At 34.7% G+C, this 22,523-nt stretch overlaps 1 protein-coding gene across 1 annotated transcript in view; it reads right to left on the reverse strand.

The window, feature by feature from the left end:
- KCNH8 (potassium voltage-gated channel subfamily H member 8) overlaps positions 1-22,523 on the reverse strand; it is an 89,994-nt gene that overhangs the window by 6,161 nt on the left and 61,310 nt on the right. Inside the window, exons 7-9 of the mRNA XM_087893684.1 lie at positions 11,020-11,375; positions 5,768-5,874; positions 4,300-4,376 (exon numbers count right to left, since the gene is read on the reverse strand). Coding sequence (XP_087749810.1) covers positions 4,300-4,376; positions 5,768-5,874; positions 11,020-11,375 — 540 coding nt within the window. The remainder of the gene's footprint in view (positions 1-4,299; positions 4,377-5,767; positions 5,875-11,019; positions 11,376-22,523) is intronic.

The following is a 22,523-nucleotide window of genomic DNA, read 5'->3' on the forward strand; positions in this document are numbered from 1 at the left end:
AAAATTTTATCTATTCTATGTTGCCATAACACTTATTTCTTAATCTTAAATCACATATTCAACTAATACCATCTTTAAAAAATTAACACACACACACACACACACACATATATGTAAGTTTTGTAACTGTACACACACACACACACACACACACACACACACACACATATATATATATTCTGAGGTTTTCGCGGGTATTTGTATGTAGGTCTTTGGTTATTCGGGTTTTCTCCCGCATAAAATTGGAAGTGTCTTGGCGACGTTTCGACGAAGTCTCATTCGTCATCTTCAGGCTGGTGTTTTCGGCTTCGTGCTTCTAGGAGCAATGTGAGATCGCAGCTGTTTCTTCCTTTTAACTGCTAGTGGGGGTGTGAACTGATTGGATGGGAGCTTGGCTGTGTTCTGATTGGATGGAGGTGTGTTCCGATTGGTTGGGGGTTTGGCTGTGCCCCGACAACGCTAACAGAATCAGACTTGAAATCATCAACATCCTCTGCACCAGCAAGCCACCCAAAAGCAACTTACCGAAAGAGGAACAGACAGCACTACTTAACCTGAAAGAAGACACCAGCATAATAATCCTACCAGCAGACAAGGAAAACGCCACGGTGGTTATGAACACATCTGACTACCAAACCAAATTAACCAACCTACTCCAAGACTCCACATACAAACCCCTAAACACAGATCCCACCACCTACCTGAAAAAAAACCACTAGATCCAAAATAAAAGCCTCCCCCATCAGCAAAGAGATCCAGCAAAGAATCATTCCCAGAGATAAATCATCCAGATGCCCAAAACTCTATGGTCTCCCCAAGATGCACAAAGAAGGAACCCCACTTAAACCCATAGTCAGCTCCATAGGCTCACCTCTACAAAACCTAGCCAAATTTCTCACCAAACAACTACAGCCCTATGCAGAATCCATCACTTCACATGTAAAAAATTCATTCCAGTTCATAGAGATAATAAAGAAACAAAACTTACAGCCCAGCGACCTACTTGTGAGCTTCGATGTCATATCCCTCTTCACCCAAGTGCCAATCAAAGAAGCCTTGACAACTATCCAAAACAAATATAACCCTCCCAAGCACATCCTAGATCTGACCAACCACTGCCTATCCAACACATACGTCATCTATAAGAGACAAAAATGCAAACAAACAGAAGGAGCACCCATGGGATCACCCCTCTCACCTGTCATTGCAAAGTGTTCATATAGAACACTTTGAAACCCAAGCTCTAGAAAAATCGGATCACAAACCCAAACTCTGGCTCAGATACGTAGATGACACCTTCATAATCTGGCCACGTGGGAAAGAAAAACTGGACAACTTCCTCTCACACCTCAACAACCTACACCCCAAAATACAGTTCACCATGGAAACAGAAGCTAACAACCAACTTCCCTTCCTGGATGTCTTAGTCTACAAGAAATCCAATGGCTTACTAGGACACACCATCTACCAGAAGAAAACACACACAAACCGCTATCTGCACGCACTCTCACACCACCACCCTGCCCAGATCAACTCTGTAGCCAAGACACTCATTTCCAGAACAAAACGCTTAGCTGACGAACAACACCTAAAAACCGAACTACACACTCTCACTAACGTACTAACATCCAATGGATTCCAAAGAAATAAGATCACCAACCTAATCCAAAAAGAAACCCCCACTAAAATCCAAGACAGAGAACAAGAAAACGGCAAAGCCCTCCTCCCATACATAAAAGGCACCACAGACAGAATAAGCAAAATCCTCCACAAACATAACATCAAGACAGCATTCTGCACAAACCGAAAAATATCCACCATCCTAAGGAACCCCAAAGACAAAATTGAGTTAGAAAATCAAGGAGTATATGAAATCCCATGCACCGCCTGCCCCACCACATACATCGGACAAACCAACAGACGAATAAGTGCACGCATAGAAGAACACAAGAACTCAGTCAGAAAAGAGGAACCAACTTCTTCCCTGGTCCAACACCTTAAAGCCACAGGACATGATATTGACTTTAAAAAGACCAGAACTATCGCCAAAACTGAGCACTTTAACAACAGAATAATCAGAGAAGCCATCGAGATAGAAAAACGCCCACACAGCATGAACAAACGAGACGATACCTCCCGCCTACCAGCCATTTGGAAACCCGCCCTTATTGACAAACGAGTCCCTAACACGACGAATGACACCAGACCCACACTCACGAGAGCCACACAGGATGTCACCATCACACATCCACGCAGAAAACAGACTCAAACCCACACTGATAATGAGCCACGACCAAGGACCAGAAGCCAGACCGCAGCTGCATCATTAGCCACTTTAAACCCCTCCAATCCATATATGAAGCAGACTGACACTCACCATGAAGAGCTCGCACGGCCACAAACACGAAGCCAAACAACAACAACGCAGCTCACCAGCTCAAATCCCCCTGCAACTCAGACTAAGCTGAGCACAACCAAGCCCCCACCCAAACAGAACACACCCCCAGCCAATCAGAGCACAACCAACCCCCCATCCAATCAGAGCACAGCCAAGCCCCTAACCAATCAGAACACACCTCCACCCAATCAGAACACAGCCAAGTTCCCACCCAATCAGCTCACACCCCCACTAGCAGTTAAAAGGAAGAGACAGCTGCGATCTCACATTGCTCCTGGAAGCACGAAGCCGAGAACACCAGCCTGAAGATGACGAATGAGACTTCGTCGAAACGTCGCCAAGACACTTCCAATTTTACGTGGGAGAAGACCCGAATAACCAAAGACCTACATACAAACACCCGCGAATCACATCCACTCAATTCTGGGCTTTTTTTCTTTCTGGCAGCCAGCAAGTTCTTGCTGCCAGGTGAGAGACTTCTATAGATCTATTTCTGGATCATTAGCCATCATCAGTAAGCCACACCCACATCTCATGTATCCTCCCTGTAAAGGTACAATATCTATTTTCTTACTTCTTCATAGGATTTATGTGTTTTTTTCCTCTAGCCAGGTTTTTCCTACGTAACTACGCTTATTGATGATGGCTAACGAGCCAGAAATAGATCTATAGAAGTCTCTCACCTGGCAGCAAGAACTTGCTGGCTGCCAGAAAGAAAAAAAGCCCAGAATCGAGTGGATGTGATTCTACTGAGCTAGGGCTGCAGAAAAACCTTGGTTACGTAGGAAAAACCTGGCTAGAGGAAACACACACACGCAGACACACACACACACACACACACACACACGTCTTCTTAAGTTATAAGAAGAATTTTTATATATATAAATTTTATATTCATCATCCTTCTATTTTAAAAATATTTTTAAATTCTGAGTTTATGTGGCTGTTGTTGTTCCCTGCCTTTTTCAGTGATCTTGGGTTATTGGTTGTTGACTGCTATTATCAGCTTTTTTCCTTATCACATTCATGATGTCTAATAACGGGGAATAGGAAGAAGTGGATGTGATTGAATTTGAATTTGCAGATCAAAGCAAGAAAGCTTGAATGATCAGTTGTATAACTCCTAAACTAAGGCATTTCAAAAATTTCCAGAATGTTCAACAATCCCCAAAAGATTAATTATAATTAATCTTTTTGAGGTTGGGAACATTTTAGATATTTTTCCAGTGAATCATAGAAAATTGTTCCAATTCCAGGCTAAGAGAATATACTCTGAAGAAAGTTATACTATATCTCAACTGTTTGCTATAGAGTACTGTAATTTTTCAACAAATCTTTACTGGATTAAGAACTAATATTTTTAAAGAAATACAGATAATTTTAAATAGTTTTTAAAAAGAAAAGTGTTAAGTTAAGAGGGCCCAGATTGTTGGGGGCAATATGCTATTTAGTATACTGTCTTTGGCCCAGAGGCCTCGGAGAGTGGGCGGCATAGAAATATGAATAATAAAATAAATAAATAAATCAATAAATAAACTTCCTTGTGTAATTCTATTTATTCATAAAATCATAATATTTTTATTATGATTGAATCAATTAGCATTTATGCTCTTGGGATTTTGATACATTTTACTGTATGAATGTATCTGAAAATAAGCCCAAAAGAGTTTAACGTGATAAACTCCTGGGTATTATATTGTAAAATTGCAGCCTTAATCCTATCATATGAAAAAAAATAAAAACTTTTTGGCTGTTGAATATATGCTCATTCATACTAAGGTAAGAAATGAATGCACATATATTCCACTTTTATCCCCAAACTGCTATTTATGAACATTAGAGTGTAGCTAGTCTTTACAATGCTATCAGAATAATTTCAATAAAATACAAAAAGACCTTACCTCATTATTAAGCTTGTTGATCTGTTGTTTTGTTTCTTCTGCTTTGATAACTAACACAGCAGCACCAACTTCATTCTCTGTAATCAGAACAATGCATAAGAAGGAAGGAAGGTCATGTACTAATAATGTATAGGCTTAATATTGTATCCTGGCTTTCTTCTATTCAGAGAGACAACTGTGTACCAACTGTATCAAAACTAGCATTTAAAACTAAGTGCATTTCCAACAACTTGGAATTTCATAAAGATAGGAAAGATCATGATGATTACAGGTTCAAAAATATATTAAAAAATTTGAGCCGGAAGTTGAAATTGATCTTTAAATGATGCACTGCAGAAACCATACTGAGTATGTTGAAACAATACAAGTCACCTTTATAATAATTTTTTGTTGTTGTTGATTCATATATTAGGCTCAGCCAAAACCAGATCACATTATGCCTTGCCTCGAGATGCATAAAACCACCATAAACAAGACATAAACAAGACACATTGATCTATCTTTTACACAATCATTTTATACTTTTTTGAAGAATTTGCAGAATTATTAAATATCTGGTTGACTGAAACCTGGTCCAGAGAACTTTTACTCTTTTTTTTCAGTGAGCTCTTTACAGCGCTGCTCATAAGAAAAGGAACATGATTTTTCTTAAAGCAAATAAACAACTAAACAAAACAGGACATAAAGCATTATTAGGCAGTTGATAGAGACAAACTTTAGTGTTATTTTCAATGTCTATTTTCAAACATGTAAAATATTTGAAAAGATTTCAAATATGTAAAATAACAATTTGTTTTCAAAATTTACCTAATGAAAATCTTTGTTGCAGAAAGCCAAATTGTCCAAATTAATACTTTAATTTTATTAAACAATGTTTTATAATATATCTACATTATTTATTATAATGTTATAACTGTTATTTAAAAGTTAATATTATTAGATAATGTTTTAATCTGGTAAATATTTATTTTCATTTTTCAGATATTATTCTTTCATTACTGCATGTAATACACTTTGAATAAATGTAAAGCTAAAATATTTAAATCTGTCTATATTTGTGGCTTTATAGCGTCCAATGAAAATTCTGGATACTATTAAGCAATTATGTCAAATACTCAAAATAGTCAACCGTTAGACGAACATGTTACTCTCCTAATTCACTATTGTTGCAATGAGCACTTTTGTGCAGTTTCTAAAGTCTTTCAGAATGTAGTTTAGATTTTGGAACACCAATATTTATGATAATCCAAATCTGCTCATTTATTTATTATGCGACAAGAAAAATCATCTAAGAAACAAGGACTTTGCACTTTTTTTCCTGAAGCTTTTATTCTGATAGGACTTGATATGTCCTCCCTCCCTACTTTCATGTAAGGATTTTTCTCATGATATGCAATACGAAAAAGGCTTTCCTCTCCAAAATGATGCATTGTGAATAATTTGTAAAGTGGTTAAATATAGCACTAACCCCCGATGATAGAAGATGATCTGGATTCTTGTCTCAATTGTTCAGAGCCAAACTCAAATGCCTGGTTTTCCTCATTGTTGCCATTATCCTCTGTTCCATCAACAATCCTGTTTACCCCACAAAACAAAACAAAACAAAACAAAACAAAACAAAACAAAACATAAGCTTGAACTATTTCCACAGAAATCTCATTGATCCTTCATGCTATAATATAGTATAAACAACATGTACTTTTTTGGAGCAATATAATATTTACAATATGAATCTCATTATTTACACCTAAACTCTTACAAGAACAAAGTAAAGTAAGACTGATGATTAGTGATACTTCAATTTGTATGTTTTTAAGCAATTCTCATTGATGGATTATGGTCATCTGACTGCAATGTTGCATGAAATATTATTGGCATCATTTGAGGTTAGAAAGTTGTTTTAGCAATAATTCTAATCTTGAGCCTTATTTTTATTTGGTTTCTCTATTATTACTATTATTATTAAAATTCCATTTAAAAACATTTAAAATGCACCCTAGGGATGAAGGAAATATATGTTTTACATTTGAATGTTACTTATAGAATTTGGCATTTTTAAAGCAATACCTGACAACATTTAATTAAAATTAGTATGTTTTAGAATTCTGAGCTGCAGTATACCAACAATAAAAATATTTGTGCAAGAAGTTTATGCACACATATAATATATAAAGTTATAAGGTAATTATATTCTTATTAACATTAAGAGAAAATTAAAAAAAAATAATTAGGTGAGTTCATGCAAAAAACCAAGCAATGTTGAAGAAATAATATAGTGCAGCTAAAAATCACAGTATCTGAAAAGAGTTCTCAAAGGATAACTATCTAGAAAGACAAGATTCAGAGCAGATCATGAGAGCATAAGGAGTGCCAAGTATTTTCAGAGGTTGTTAGACAGAAACTTTTAATGATATATCAGTCTTAGTTAAACCTTGTGTATGTAGAGATTATAAAATAGATATCAAAGCACGATGCCAAATATCAGAGAACCATCCTAGCCATCCTTTCCGTGCTACTCCTTGATTTATTTTAACCTGGATCTCTATTTCTCCTGAAATTCCGGTTTAATCAGAAGCTATTAGAGATCAGATACTTTCTCCACCTCAGCATAATTTTCTTACAGGTTTCAGAAATATGGGTCCTGAGTTATTTTTCTAATTGATCTTAGAGAAAAACCTGCTTGGATTTTCAAAAGAAATACAGATTTTTCCTCTCTCATCAAAAGAATGGGCAGCACTTGGACTTTGGCCTACAGTACATGCTGGGTTTTTTTGTCCTTCTTGTGGTTGGTGGGTTTGTTTATTTGTCAGTGAATAGAAGAGCTTATTTTAGCTGACTTGGATATTTACTGATATCTTGGATGGACTAGGGTTAGAAGTGTATATGGAACATTCAAGGTCCTTAAATGAAATGTAATATTATATCTCTATAAAGAATGGGACTTTTGGTGAAGCAATAGTGGACTGAAGATGGCTCTGTGTATGTTCCAGCTGCTTCAATGTTTGCATTCCTGTCTTACGATTGTTCAGACTTTGGTACATGAACAGAGATAAAATGTGGGGCAAAAAGTTTTTCTTTACAGGAACTAATTGCCCTAAGCACAGAGGCAGCTGTGTTAATGCTATGAGAACTTCAGCTGGAAAATTGTTCACTGTGCTACAAATGCTACAAGAACGCCTGAGGCTTCACTGGTATATTTGCTTCATGCGGGAAAACAATAGGTATTTGCCATGTAATATTTTGTTTGCAAAATAGCAAACAAATGAATATTAAACTTCACTGTATGACAGACATTTATTGATTGATATAGTAATTCACTGACATTCTAATTTCTCAAAATATTTTCAAGCTACAATGGAAGTTTGCAAATGAAGGTTCAACTGAATTTTAGAACCATCTCCAGCTTGCAAATATTGAAACTGAATATAATAATCTTGTACAGGTAATCCTTGACTACTGTAATTAAGCCTCAAATTACAACTGTAAATTGTAGCAATTGTTAATGGGTCACCATGTGACTGTCTGATTTTACAAACTGTCTTGTGACAGTTGCAATGAGAAACTGGAAGTAAGTACTGGAAGCCAGCAAAATACCAAAAACCACAATCATGTGATTTGCAGTATCTGAAAATGCTATAAATGCATGATGGGATCACAATTGCCAATGGGGATGGCCAGCAATTGGAATTTTGGAACTGGGTTCTGGGCAGGTCTGGTGTAAATTCAAACTGTCACTAAGTTACAGATTGTTAAATGAGGACTACCTATATGTAAAATGCAACATGGCAGAGGCAATTTTATCTCAACACAGTGCATATATATTTATGAGTATCTGTGTAATCAATAAGACCCTTTCACTTATAACCATATGCATACAGTCTACATGCAGTGAGTATAATAGAACACTGAAATTCAATGCCATTTGAATTTCAGCATTGCTACCTATATTACACTCACTGTATTCTGATTCATTACAGTTTAGCACACATGCCTCCTTCCTTCTTTCCTTCCTTCCTTCCTCCCTCCCTGCCTCCCTTCCTTCCTTCCTTCCCTTCCCTTCCCTTCCTTTCTCTTATTTAGATAAAGAGCAAAAAAGCTTTTCTCATCATTGTCCATCACTGAAATTGTATTTTGCATGAGGATATTTTTTTTAAAAAGATGCCTGATTATTATATTTTCTCTAATTCATTTGAAAATATATCCTTTGCTATTAAACCTTTTCCAAACTGAAACTACCAATTCTGTATTGAGAATAAGGGGACATTTCTTTCCCAATCACAGATGCCTTTTTAATGGAGCAGGTAACTACAATACCCTCTCCTGTGATCATGCAAAGGTACAAAATTGGGGACTTGTTCATTTATTGAAGCAGATTCTATTGATGAATATTTATGCAAACTTTGCAAATGTGTATCTGTTGATAAATATTTATTTATGGTTTCAACTATATAGTACTCACAGATATATTTAGCATAATGAAAATAGAATAATAGCATAATGGAACAATAAGTTCTTGAACTATTTTACACAGGTTACAAAATATTCATTAAGGAAGATTGTTTTAATTCCTGTCTGTCCAAAGCTAAATTCAGCAACATAGCAGTAGAGATCTCTCTAACTATTTTATGCTATATAATTTATTTTATACTCTATAAGTCAATTTAAAATGAAAAAGGGAGCACCTCATCATATACATTCATAGTTCTGATAATTTCAGTGAACTTTTCACAGATGAACTTCCCCCTAAATTGCATTTAATGTATCATGAAAGCTCAATAAAATGGGAATATATTTTATTAGCTCTGTAACTATTTTTTATTTTGATAAATTTGGAATTTAGTTTAATTGAAAAAAGATACAATTTTAAACAAGAACTATGCAGAATGCTAAAAAAAATGAATATTTTGGCTTTTGTTCAAGATGTTGTTAATTAATTGCCACTCATATATAAACTTGCGTTTAATACATACAATTTTGTTTTTGGACTTTAGAGATATATGCAGTCAAGATTGTCCCATAAAACCTAAGAAACCTTTCCATTCTGATTGAACTTGACACCTGCATGTATGATTTTCTTGCTTATCAATCAGCCTTTCAAGTGTATTCACAGCATCCTGCAATTGTGCTTAAAGGCAGAGTTTTTGCACCATTGTAACCTGACAGATGCTTCAAGCATCTGACCATAGACCAAAAATATAATGAACCAGCCACTTTTTAACTTTGTGCTACTTTTAGTTTGGTAGCTTTTTAAAATGACCAACTGATGTGAGAAGGGCTGCAAGGCCATCCTTGACTCACTTTAAGAGATTGGGCAAACAGGGCCATGGATGCTTCTCTGTACAATTTAACCCCAGGAGAGTCAAGAGGTGATATGAAAGAAGAATTACTAATGGGAAACCAATTACTTCCAGGCACTGATTTTAGGTACAACATGGTGTTTGCAGTGATTTCTGCTTATGCTCTCGTTGTGCCAGAAATTAATCAGTTGTGCTGCTAGTGATAATAACAACATGTCATCCTTTAGGCATGGAGCCAATTGGAGAGCAGCGCAAATGTTACATGTGGTTAGATCATGAGTTAAAGCTTCGAGTGAGTTTCCCAAAGTATGTTCACTAAGACTCATAACTGCATCTTCAAATGAGGTCATATGGGGCTGCATGAAAATAATCAAGAATTGGCTTAAACTGTGAAATTAATTAGTTTGAGGCAGTCATATACAGTTGCTTTGCTCTGTTATGAATGGGAAAATTAATCAAAAATCAGACTTAATAATATATATTTGTTTAGTCTGAGATGAAAACTGCAGCGTATATCTCATAAACAAATCTGGCTGCGGAGGCTAACAGCTTTATATTCCAACTTACTTCAAAATGCTTAGCCATAATTTTCTGATTCAGATAGAAAGGGAAACTACAATTAGCAGTGCCTTATTGGTTTGTTTTTCTGTCACAAGGAGCAAATTTAAACAGCAGCTAGGCTACAGGATATTATGGATGACAAAACCAGCTTTGTGAATATACTCATCCACTAATCCTGTTTGTGCCCTGATTATAGCAGTTTATTTAAAACCTGTCATATCATTTTTATACATCATGAGATTTTTTTTTCAATATGAAAATCATTCAGAAAAATCTGTGGGATGCTGCATTTCAGATTGCAATAGGTTTTTTAAAGGAATACTGAAAATAAAATGAGGTAAATCAATATTCTATTTATATATAGATTTAAGTTGTTAGATTTTATCATAGCTATGAAAATCTCTATTACTTGTAGGCATCTCTCCCTGTTTCTCTCTCCACTCACTCACCCACCCACCCACCCACACACGGAAAAAACACGGTATTTAAAAGCAAGGTTCCATAAGTGATGGCTGAAGACATACTGCTGTCTAAGGCTCACAGCATTCTAACACCCCAACAAAATTGAATAATGAGTTTCAATTATTCTTATTATTAATAAAATATGTTATTGGCAAATTATGTGGTGCAGTCAAATAATAAATTTTGGGCCCAATCTTATATGTGTTCCAGCCCCATTTAATGAACATAATGATACTCCCCACTGTAGTCTTGCAGACAAAATGAAATACTAATAAAACACAGCCTTTAGACCTGTGGAAACAGCAAAGTAATTGGAATTAACACCAAGGAATAGAAATATGTGAAATGGAAAAGATGGCACATGAATGGGTCTATTTTAGCAAGCCTTCCTGATACTTACCGAGGGCTGAGGTCAGGAGGGATGATGCTATTTAGTGATGAAAGATGAAGCTTCAGATTCTTCTCTTTCCGTTTGGAATAGTAATGGAGTTCAGTTTCATGCTTGGTTCTAGATGAAGTTGCACTGCAAACTCGGATGGGTGAGTGGAAGGGAACAGTACCTGAGGCCAACTGTTTCAAGTTTATCCCCAGATAGCTTTTATTGCTTCCTGATTTCTTTTGCTGACAGGCTGTGCTTCTTGTGTGAATTGGGGAAAGAGTTGCTCCCTCCTCTTCTGCCATGACTTCCTCTTCTTCCTCATCCTCCACAATGGATGGAAGTCTTTTATTTATGCTGCCATTTCCTTTGGAGTCTGACTAAAATAATGAATCATTTATATTAAACTTTTTTTTCAAAAGAAAAAAGGAAGCTAGTTGTTGTGTAGGTACATCAGTTGTTAAGATGTAACCACTTGAATCTAACCAATATCCCAGCCAGGATTCATTTCTATGTATTTATCAGTTTCTTGGATTTTTTTAAAGAATGAAGTACATATGAAACATATCTCTGAAAAGAATCAATGCATTTAATTGGAAATGTTTTATAATTTTAGTTCATTCTAAACAAGTGCCTTCTGATAGATTTATATCCTCAATAATAAAGTTTAAAGCTTTGTATCTTGTCTTTACAGCATCATTGACTCCAATTTAAATGTGTGGGCAAATTAACTTTTGTTGCTCTTGTTTATTTATCTATTCTTATGTTAGTTTTCTTTTTCTTCAATCTCAATTTATAATATATGCAAATAGAGAGGAGAGGAAGAAGACAAGATGCTCCTTCCATCACTATTAAGTTGCTTTGGGGAGGCAGGTAGACAAGTATCAGTAGAAAGATGGAAGAAAATAAATAGCAGACCAGGGGAATATTGGCGGTGGGATCAGCCTAGAGAATGGGTGATAACAAATCCTGGCACATGCAACCAGACCGACTTTCTATATTTGCTCAAAGAAATGTTTTGTATAAAGAAAAAACAAAAAACAAAAAACAAAAAAACCAAGTGTCCTAAAACAACTGCAAGCCATAAAAGAGATCAACATGAAAAATAACAATCTATAATCAACATTTTAATTAGTCTTGCGTTTCATTTGAAGTAGCATGAGGTAGCCATTATATAATTAATATAGATGAGTGCACTGGGAGGAGCTGCTGTATAATTGGGACAGTTCCTTAAATCCTGTTCCGTGTTCCAGGTCTTCATATTCTGAACAAAGCGAGCATAAGCATAAACCAGAACCTTCCATGATACTAATAGAAGATGAGTGGCCTCTTTGAGAAAAAGTACAATTGATTGTATTTCAGGCTATATTGCGATTCCCTGCAGAAAAGTTGATAGCTTACTAAAATAATATAGCAGTGCTGAATAGGAAAATGTCTTATTACAATTTGTGAGTATTCATGAAGAATTATTCAAAACAGAGATAGTGTGAAATGCAGGAATCAAAGTGATAACATTTATATGTTACGAAGACTAATGCTACAAATGGAATTTGGTTTAAAATTACATATAACCCTAGTTCTTTCAATGAACTCTCTGTCATTTTCTGTACCCATTTCTTATACAATCCACATTGTATTATGAAGTCATTAAGTAAGGAACAGTTAACCAAATACTATAACAATAGTTTGTGATGGCCTGCTCAATCCGTACATAGCATATTTGTATGAGGATGTTTTTATGGAAATGACAAAGATTTCTCTCTTTCTTTGCACTAACAAGTAACTTACAAAATACATTACATCCAAAGATTATGACAATTACCCTAAAGAAAGAATTGTCTTAACATTAAGAAAACTCCAGTTTTCTTAATGTCTAAAAGAGACATTAAGAGAGCCAGTTTAGTCAAGTGGTTAAGATATCAGGTCTAGAAGCTGGGAGACTGTGAGTTCTAGCACTGTGACTTCTTGAAAACAAATGGGTGATTGGGGTCAATCACTCTGGCTCAGCCCAACTCACTTCACAGGGTTTCTATTATGGTGAAAATAGGAGGAAGAATATAATTACACTCCTGAATTTATTGATAAAAATAATAAAGAAGGATAAATAAATTTTTAAAAAGTGGATTTTTGCTAAAAGTTTAAAATCTAATCCAAAACCAGCCCATGAACTGCATTGTTTTTAATCTATATCTATATATTGGCCTGGCCTAACTCTCCTCTTTTAAATTTTTAATTCGTTTGATTTTATAAATTGGGTGTTTTAATCTGTGTTTCGGCCAAAATATTTAATAATTTTAAGGGATTTTTAATATTTGTATTATCTGTATTTTATCTTGGCTGCTCACTGCCTTGAGTCCTCCGGGAATAGGGTGGTATAGAAATTTGATTAATAAAAAAATAAAATAAATAAATATTTCTATCTCTGCATGCACACTACAATTCAACTACAATTCTAATTTCCATAGCATCTTGTCAGTGGATAAATGGATAAGGATCATATTACTCAGATCAAATTTATTTAGCTAAAAAAAAATAAAGATGTGAAACTCATATCGAATTTTAGCCAGCAAAATTCATCTTAAATTGCTAACATATTCAAATACATTAGCATGCTAATATAAAAATCAGTACTTGGCATCCAGGTTAAATCTAAGGATGGGTGTAATAGTAATCAGGAAGAAGAAGAGAAAGTATGTACAGAACATAGGGACTGAGCATGCTTTGAAAATGATTCAGGTTAGGTAGATGGCATCTATAGCAGTGTCAAAATTGGCAATATGGTGGGTGGAGCGTGCTATTTTGCTGCACATACAAAAAGGTGGAGCCTGCATCATACAATACTCTGTTTTACTGATTATGACCTACCGTGAGTTTTGATAGATTAAATGCTTTGGACTTCATGCAGGTGTGAATGGAGGACCTTTTTGCTATTAACTAAAATGGATAAACTCTTTTCGGCTTCCTGTATTAGACTGAAAACATCCTGGTCCTGGTGTTTTAATAGCTGTATTAACTTTGATGACTGGGTTCTTGAAAACATCATCTCTCTTCTCCTCTCCCTCCCCTGAGTTACATGGAAACTTTAAAAAGTCAGGTTGGTTTAATGTCCAGCAGAGAGCTTTGCATGTGGAGGGTTCAAAGCAGCACTACTTTTGAATCATTTTAGAAGCATGCACAGGACCACAAAGCTTATGCGGTGCAAAAAGGAAGCTCCAGTTTAAATAACTATTATCTCCAAGTAAGACTTAAAGTCCTATCTAAAATCATGGAAAATTGTGCCAATGATGCTGATAATTTTGGATTAGAAGGACTGATAATTTGATCCAATAATAGGCAGTGTTCGATATTTCTATGCATTGAATGTCTTTCTTTTTTTAATAACTGGGTGGTTATATATACTAAGATCAGCAACCATTAAAAGACAGTAGAAAAAATAGGAAATTCTAATCATTTGCTACCACCTGGTGATTGTCTGGAATTTTGCAGCCCGGATCTGATAACCCTCACTATTTAATCCTAATGCTATATTTAGGATTTTGGGTCAAGATACTCATTTGTGTTTGTTATATATACTGAAATATGACGATTTGTCTGGAAAGCATCATTTCAGATTACATTTCTCTTTTTGGTTGAATCTATATAAATACAGTTTGAAATACAGCCTACATGCAGAAAACCATAAAATGTTTCTAGGCCTCATCTGAGAAATTGCACAAAAACTTCTGCATGGAAGGAAATATTTACTTATTTTGATTTTTTTTTTTTTTTGGTAAGTATTAGCCAGATCATTTGTAAATATTAGTCATATCATTTAAAAACTGGCTTCAGTCTAGACTACTTTGATACAATCAGTCTTGTGAGAAAAAGGCCATTTGGCATATTGTCAGCTAGTGTATGTTCATAATACCACTGAAAATGTTTGTCATGTGTTGTAAATTTTAAATAGTTCTTTTTTTCCTCAATACATTCAAGATACTCAACTTGATATTTTGATTTAATATGACATTAATAATACCTTGTTTAGGAAGCCTGGAAAACCTAATAATTCATATTTGACAGTCATATAGAAAATGCAAAGGATAAACATTAGAACCAACAGGCAAATAACCACATAGTACCATGAAATGAGACAGACTTTCAATTTGTACATAAAAATATGTCCACATATATTAATAGGCAAACATGCAGGGTTTAAATTTTAAATGGGAGGGGTAGCAAAGGGTCATGCAAATACACAAGCTTATCCATGCCAGCTTAATTACATCAATTAAAGATAAGGCCCTTTTTAAAAATTCATTCCCTGATAGATTCCAAAAATGGTATCAATTTTTTTGTTCAAAAGGGATTGGGTTTAATTATATAGTTAATCTCATATTAAAAGTGGACATCCATACCTGACAGATGGAAGACTTGTTTGATAATCTGGTGATTACCTGAAAGAACAACAGATAGAGGAAATGGCGAATACCAGAATTTGTACACACAAGTGGTTTCCAGAATGAATTTTAGAGCATGATGTAAAAGGGAAATCTCACATCAAATGCCTTTCAAGTTTCTTTCTGACATTAACAAAATATTTTTGTAGAAAGTGAAAAACTAAAAAGTAATGGACTTGCAATTTATACCACAGCTCCCTTTTTTGTTAGGAGGGTTGTATTTATGGTGAATGGAGAGATCTTACATTCATGAAGTAATTTCTTAGTGAAGTGAAATAGTAAAGAAACAAGATAGAACTTTATCTGGTATCTGTTAAGGGTATCTATGTTTAGCATGTACATCTTTCCTGTATCAACTAAATATATGAGTTGTGTGTACTATTTAGTGGATACTAGTGCCCTGTATCCGTTTAAACAATTCTATAATACGGAGGTACAATGAACTAAAACTGTTATCATTGAACTATAATTCAAATTCTTTTCTGATCCATGCCTTTTCATGGATTGAAGAGAGATATCATCATGGTCTTTATTTCAGGCAGCAAAATGTCTTCAGTCTAATCCTATGAATTAACTCTATTGCTTATTTGTTGGGAACTGCTCAGGTGAACTGTGTAATGGAAGACATTTTCTTGTTCATGTTGATGGATTTGCCCATAAATAAACTTTTTAAAGATGGGTCTGATGGATATCAAGCAAAGCCAATCTTAAATTGGTAAGGAACATAAAAAATATGTTTCGAAATAAGATAAGACCAATAATCTATTTATTCATTCATATACTTCCATTAGTGACATTCATGTTGTATTCCTGAAGTGCTCTGTTTATGATTCGGAAAATCTAACTGGCACAGAATATGGCACCTGAGTATTGATATGAACACTTACAGTATGTTGTAAGTGTCTTGAAAATTGATAGTCATTGGCTGACTATCAATTTTTGATTTATATTTTGAATTATGCATTAAGTAGCTTCTGAGAAGCAATCCACTCCCTGAGTTTAAAGAAGGAAACCTTTTTTTTTGTACTGGCTTCTGCCAAGGGCATCTCTAAAATGTACTTGAAACTGAAAATGCAAAGCCTTCAAGAAAACTGCCAAGAATCATTGACTTTCCATGACTTTCTTCCAGATTTCTGCTTTGTATTAGATAATTTATATTTTTGACTGCTATTGTATCGTTATTGATTCAGTTATAGGAAAGCAGATGTCTTATCTTTGTCCTTGACTTTTATTACTTTGGGTCTTGCTGTGTTTTTAATTTTTTAATTATATTAAGAGCATTGTACCTTCTGATAGGCAATCTTGTCTCATTTTAAATAAAATGTTAAAAAAGAAGGATTTGTGAAGTGTCACCTAAAATGTATACTGAATTCTTTGCTTTGTGTTCTGCATATTTCTATGCCATTTGCAAGTACGCACAAATAAAAATCAGCCTTACAATTAGATTTAAGTTAAACTGGCATGCTAATGTGCTTAATATTTTTTAAAAAAACTACAACCATTTTTGTTTGTGAATCTTGTTAATAGTATGTAGATCAAATGCCATACGCTTTGTACCTGAGGATATTTTTCCCCCTGTGTGGTAATGGAAATTACAGGAGCGTATGAGAAGGGATTACTGTATCATCTAAAAGCTTAATGACTCATACATGCTCATCTCTCCAATTTTTCTTCAAGTAGGAAACAGTGATTTTTTTAATGAAATATGTAAATCCTGTACTTGCATTCTATTGAGAGATATACAATCTGAAGGACCTCTTAGGTGAGTTAGAATTGTTAATATAACTAAAGTCAATAATTGAATATAATATTCTCAAGATAATTTCCCAGTCGAGCACCTTCTGAATTTTAATTTTTTACTTCATCAGCTTGCTCTGTCTGTTCTGTAGCTTCTGTTCTATTCTGTTGCTTTTTTTATGCTCTCCAATGGGCAAGATAACACAAAGCTGATGCCTCACTCCAACTGCTCCCTTAGTATTAGCGAAGAAAAAACCTTTGTAAATTTAAAAAGAAACAAAATGCAGTTTCTTTCGTATTTCAATTGATGATTATATTTTATAGTGAGGTGTAAATTAGATTGTTAAATCATAATTGGACAATTAAAGGATTGGAAAAATTGTTGTATCCTTCCCTTCTTAGTTTTAGAACTTTTTCCCCTTGTGCATTTTTTTTTTTGCACAGGTGTTTATCTAAAAGAGGAGATTGGTGTGCTTCCAATGTCCTCAGATAACCCTTTGTTTATCATAAATGGATGAACTCAGGGACATTTAACTCCTGGATAAGTCAGTGTTACTATCAAGACTGAGAATACCTTTTTCAGTGTTGCCATATTTTTGTCTCACTAGCTCTCTTCTCGTAATGTTTTTTCTCTGATCTCCCTGGTCTCTCAAATACATTTACTTTTAAATATTATTTTGGATTCTGAAGATGTTTACCAGGGGTATCTTGAGCAAGTTAGCCCCAGGTCACCCATTTTGCTGATCCTGACATAAAGCAAGACACAGTTTCTGTTCCAGCCAGTATTTCTGCTGAAACATATGCAATAGTTGTGGAAAAGGAAGTTTTATATATAATAATTACTACCAAATTGCCAATGCTGATAAATGTAGACCTAAGAGAAGATGGGGATGGCCAGGAGCAAGTTGGATGGATTCAGTTATAGTGGTGATGAGTGCTTCACTTAAAAACCTGATAGACTAAGTTAGGGACAGATTGTCATAGAGAAAATCTATCAATGTAATTGAGCAACACCTGGATTGCACTTAATCAATCAATCAAACCATTGTAAAAGCTGTATATCAGACTATTTTCTTGCTTTTGTAGGAATATCAGCATTCTATGCGAAAAAAACGAGATAAGCCAGGCTCAATCTTGGGGCTGTTGTACACAGACATAAACAAGGCTCATGCAAGTTAGAGCTCAATGTTGCAGACAACACAGCTATCAAAGAGCACCACTTTGACAAAACAGTCTCAGTGAGATGGAGACAGTTTAGACTTTATTCAGGCGATGGTCCTTCAACTCTCCCTTCAGTAATAAAAATGACAGAAACTTGGTTTATATTGTTTAATCTTCTATACAACTGGAGTTTTTTTTTCTCTACACCTTGACTATAGTTTATCCTGCCATAATCTGAAAATTAAAGCTTGTAGCTCTTTAAAACAGAAAAGCAATTTAATGATTCTCTGGACATCTTGGGAACATTGATTACTTGCCCTTTAGTTGTACAATCCTTCCTTCCTTCCTTCCTTCCTTCCTTCCTTCCTTCCTTCCTTCCTTCCTTCCTTCCTCCCTCCCTCCCTCCCTCCCTCCCTCCCTCCCTCCCTTCCTTCCTATTGTGTGCTGCAATTCAATTAAGGCTCTTGAGATACTGCAGTTAATTTTGTAACAGCAGTGCCTGTAGAACAGAATTGCATTACAATGCAAAAAAAAGTGTTGTTTTTTTTAGCTAAGATAAGTTTTTCTGTGCATTACAGCCCCTTGGTACCATGTTTTTAAAACATAGATAAGCAGCTTTGTAAGCTTGTGGATTTCCTCACACACGCACAAATAACACAGATACATGCACCACCATCTAGTTAAGTTTTATAATCAGATGCGTCAATCATAATCCTAGAAAATGAGCTGAATCAAAGAGAAAATTCAGATTGGTTCAAAAACTAAAACTAATATGCCCAAATTTTATTATTATTACAATTACCAGCAGAGTTTCAGTATTAATCTAGTATGTGGTTTTTTAATAACATTTTTAATGTATCAGTTTGAAGCATCCCAAAAATCTGGTCAGTTCAAATATTTATTTCAGTTAAATGGGACAGAAATTGCCCAAATGGCCTCCCCCTCTTTCTCAGATACATTGGGCAATGTTAACTACTTATGATAAACTTTTTTATTCATTTCTTGCATTCTCAAATATGTTGCACACTAAATGCTTGATCCCTGAATAGATATATTTTACTAAACATAAGAGTTTGAAATATTCATATACTGTGCTAATCTAAAGGCCAACTTTGCATCAAAATCAGGGCCTATCTGGCATAAATCAAAGTAAATCACTTATCAAGTGACTCAGAAGCAAAACATCAAGGAAATTGATGGCACTTCCATGTATATCAGTGCAATCCCCTTTTAAGCACCCTACCAACCTTATGATAGTTGGCAGATTGTTTACTTTTTAACAGACAACAAATGACTGCTTGCTTGGACAGGATTGAAGTCATTGTGGAAGAAATAAGGATAATGTCATCTCCCTTATACAATTTCTGCCTGTCCTCCCGCCCCCATTCCCTCAATCCCACAAGAGGGAGGCAGAACTGGGTTGGCAGAATTAAGCCCATCATCAGTTTAGAGTCATTGCTTTAGCACAAGTATTCCAAGTCCAACCTTTTCTGAATTCCATTGACCCTTATCTGGCACTAATTTTAGTGTTGAATTTTAGTTGACTAGATTCTTATGTATAAGCTTGAATACATTTTCTATGCTACAATCTTACAATACTGATTCTTTGCAGCTGACAGGATGGGAGGCAAAAAATATGGACAAAACCCAAGTAGCAGCTGTTTTAGCTTGATGTCTTTGAATTGAAAGAAAAAAGAATGAATCTATTCTTGTATGCTGGAAGTCACTGTGTGCTAAAAAAATGCAGAGTCAGTTGTAAATAAAGTGTGGTTAAAAGATTCCAACTTTTATTTGTATAAAAGTATTTGTATTTGTAATTGGACTAGGATCATGAAGCAAGCTAACTACGTTCATGAAACAAGCTAACCCTAAATCTGATTGACAAAAGCAATTGCTAGCTATATTATGGTTATGTATAATAGCCTAATTCAAACAATGTATTAGATAACTTCTCACGACATGTTGACATGCAAACTATCCAATCCTTAATCCTGTTCCCAATCCAATCTATTAAATGGTGTGATCCATCTGTAATTTGTGAATGCAAGCAAAGTGTGCATTCTTGTTTATGAAACTCAGTCAGTTGTTGATTATTCAATAATCCCATTTTTTATTGCTGCTAGAGGTAGAATTACAGCAAGTAAAAAAGTATTTCATCTTCCAATTCTACAGCATGCTTATAGAGAGTGGTCAAAAAATATATTAAAACTGGAGATATTAATGCAAAAGAGATGGTGTATGACTTAGATATTTAAAGTTATGTCATTTGTATAAATATGTCAATGAAATAAATTTTAAGTATTATAATTTGTTTTTTAAATCTAATTCTTTGCAGTTCTCCAAGTACATTTATACTCCAAGCCTAAAATAGGTAACAGTGCATATTTAAATTCAGAGATAGGACTTGCAATATCCTGAAATAAACCATGGCATCTTCCATTGCCTGTGATTCATTATCCTCTTTGAACCTTTGCATGCCAAAGACAAGTTTTTCTGATGCTTTTCTAGTTCTTTCCAGAAAACATGTTAAACATGTGCAAAGAAAAGGTATTTATGCAGTTACTGAATAGAAATTTGATATAAGCTATTTACCATTTTACAGCATTTTTGTCCACAATGGCTACCTAGCATATAATACAGTATAGGTGAAATCATCCTTCAACCCAACAAGACTTCTTACTGTTATGGGATCACACAATGTATAATTTTGCATCAAGTTTTCATTTTCCCCCCATTTGATAACTTTCAGATGCACTCAGATGACATCTCCTAGAATTTTTAGCCAACTCCTGGTCATATAAACATAGCTCATATTTTTCTCCAATTTTGGTGACACACATGAACAGTGGAACTTCTTTCAATGTTAGTGGTGGTGGTTGTTTTTTTCCTTCTTGGCAATGTCTTCAATGCTTTGTAGCCTCCTTCACCACCATCACCCCTTTCTGGTTTGAAAGAATTCCAGAAAGGAGTTTCTTTTAGATGTGTTCCCTCAGGAGTTAACTGAGGTATGATAAATTGAGAAATCTCAGATTGCTGGAAAGAAGATAATAGAATGAAAGACAGAGTTTTGATCAAATCCCTTGGTCATTTCATCACTCAAGTAAAGGCCAAAATCCTTTCCACCGATGAGAATTTTGCTTATTTATTCATTAAATTGCAGCAATTTGGATGGCTGACAAGATGCAACATTAAAACAGTAAAGTAATACAGAATACGTAACTCAAAAGAATGTCCAGAGAAAAGTAATAATCAATTAAACAACTGAAACATTCCATAAGGTTTACCTGTTCTTTCCTTTCCAACAATTATTTTCAACATCAAAATGGAAAAAAATGAAATAAAATGCAATAAAATTCAACCTTACACAAGTGCTATTTTTTTTGACTTCAAATGTCTTATTTTGTTAGTGCAGGGGAAGCAGTACATGACATGCAGTCCCATTTTTCAAATATGTGAGAAATGGATCATTCTGAATAAGCATCAAATCCATAGATGTAGATTTCCACTTATCTAAGTAAGCCCTCTATTCCGCCACAAAATCATATATAGTGATAGTATTCAACTGAACCGAAGGCAAAGGAGTAGTGCCTTTCCCCAAGGTTTTTTATCCTTTGGGACTTCATTAATACTTGTGGAGTGGCATTTGAAATCTGTGAGTCACTCAGAATGCTATGGTGCTTGGTGTTAATATATGAATTACAACTTGTAGCAATAGGAGAAAGCGTAATAATTATATTTCTTGGAGTATTTTATTAATTTCATTTGGTATCTTCTAATTAATTAATTCAAGGTTACTGTCAGAAGAACAATAGGTTTCCAAGAGAATTAGCAAATTTCATAACCAGGAATAGTCAACAATGACTATTTCCAAACTTACTTGAAATTTTGCCAAAGGCTTAAACATAGTCTAATCATTTATTTTGCCATCCTTGATTTTTTAATCCAGAGGTTGGAAGCTTTTAATGAAAACAAAACAAAACAGGATAACATATGTTAAAAATCAATTCTCCTGTATTCCCCCCCTACCAGTTCACATTCAGTTTGATGAAAAGCAATTTGCTTTAGAAATCCTTTCTTTTAAAGAAGAATATTTCAGAGAAATTCTCATGGATGGAATATAGCCTTCTTGCACAGTGAAGGTGAATGTACTTTCTTTAATTGTACAATCATCTGTAGCACCTCTGGCTTCCTACT

This window comes from Pantherophis guttatus, chromosome 4 (assembly GCF_059756535.1).
Source record: "Pantherophis guttatus breed Tessera chromosome 4, ASM5975653v1, whole genome shotgun sequence".
NCBI lineage: Eukaryota > Metazoa > Chordata > Lepidosauria > Squamata > Colubridae > Pantherophis > Pantherophis guttatus.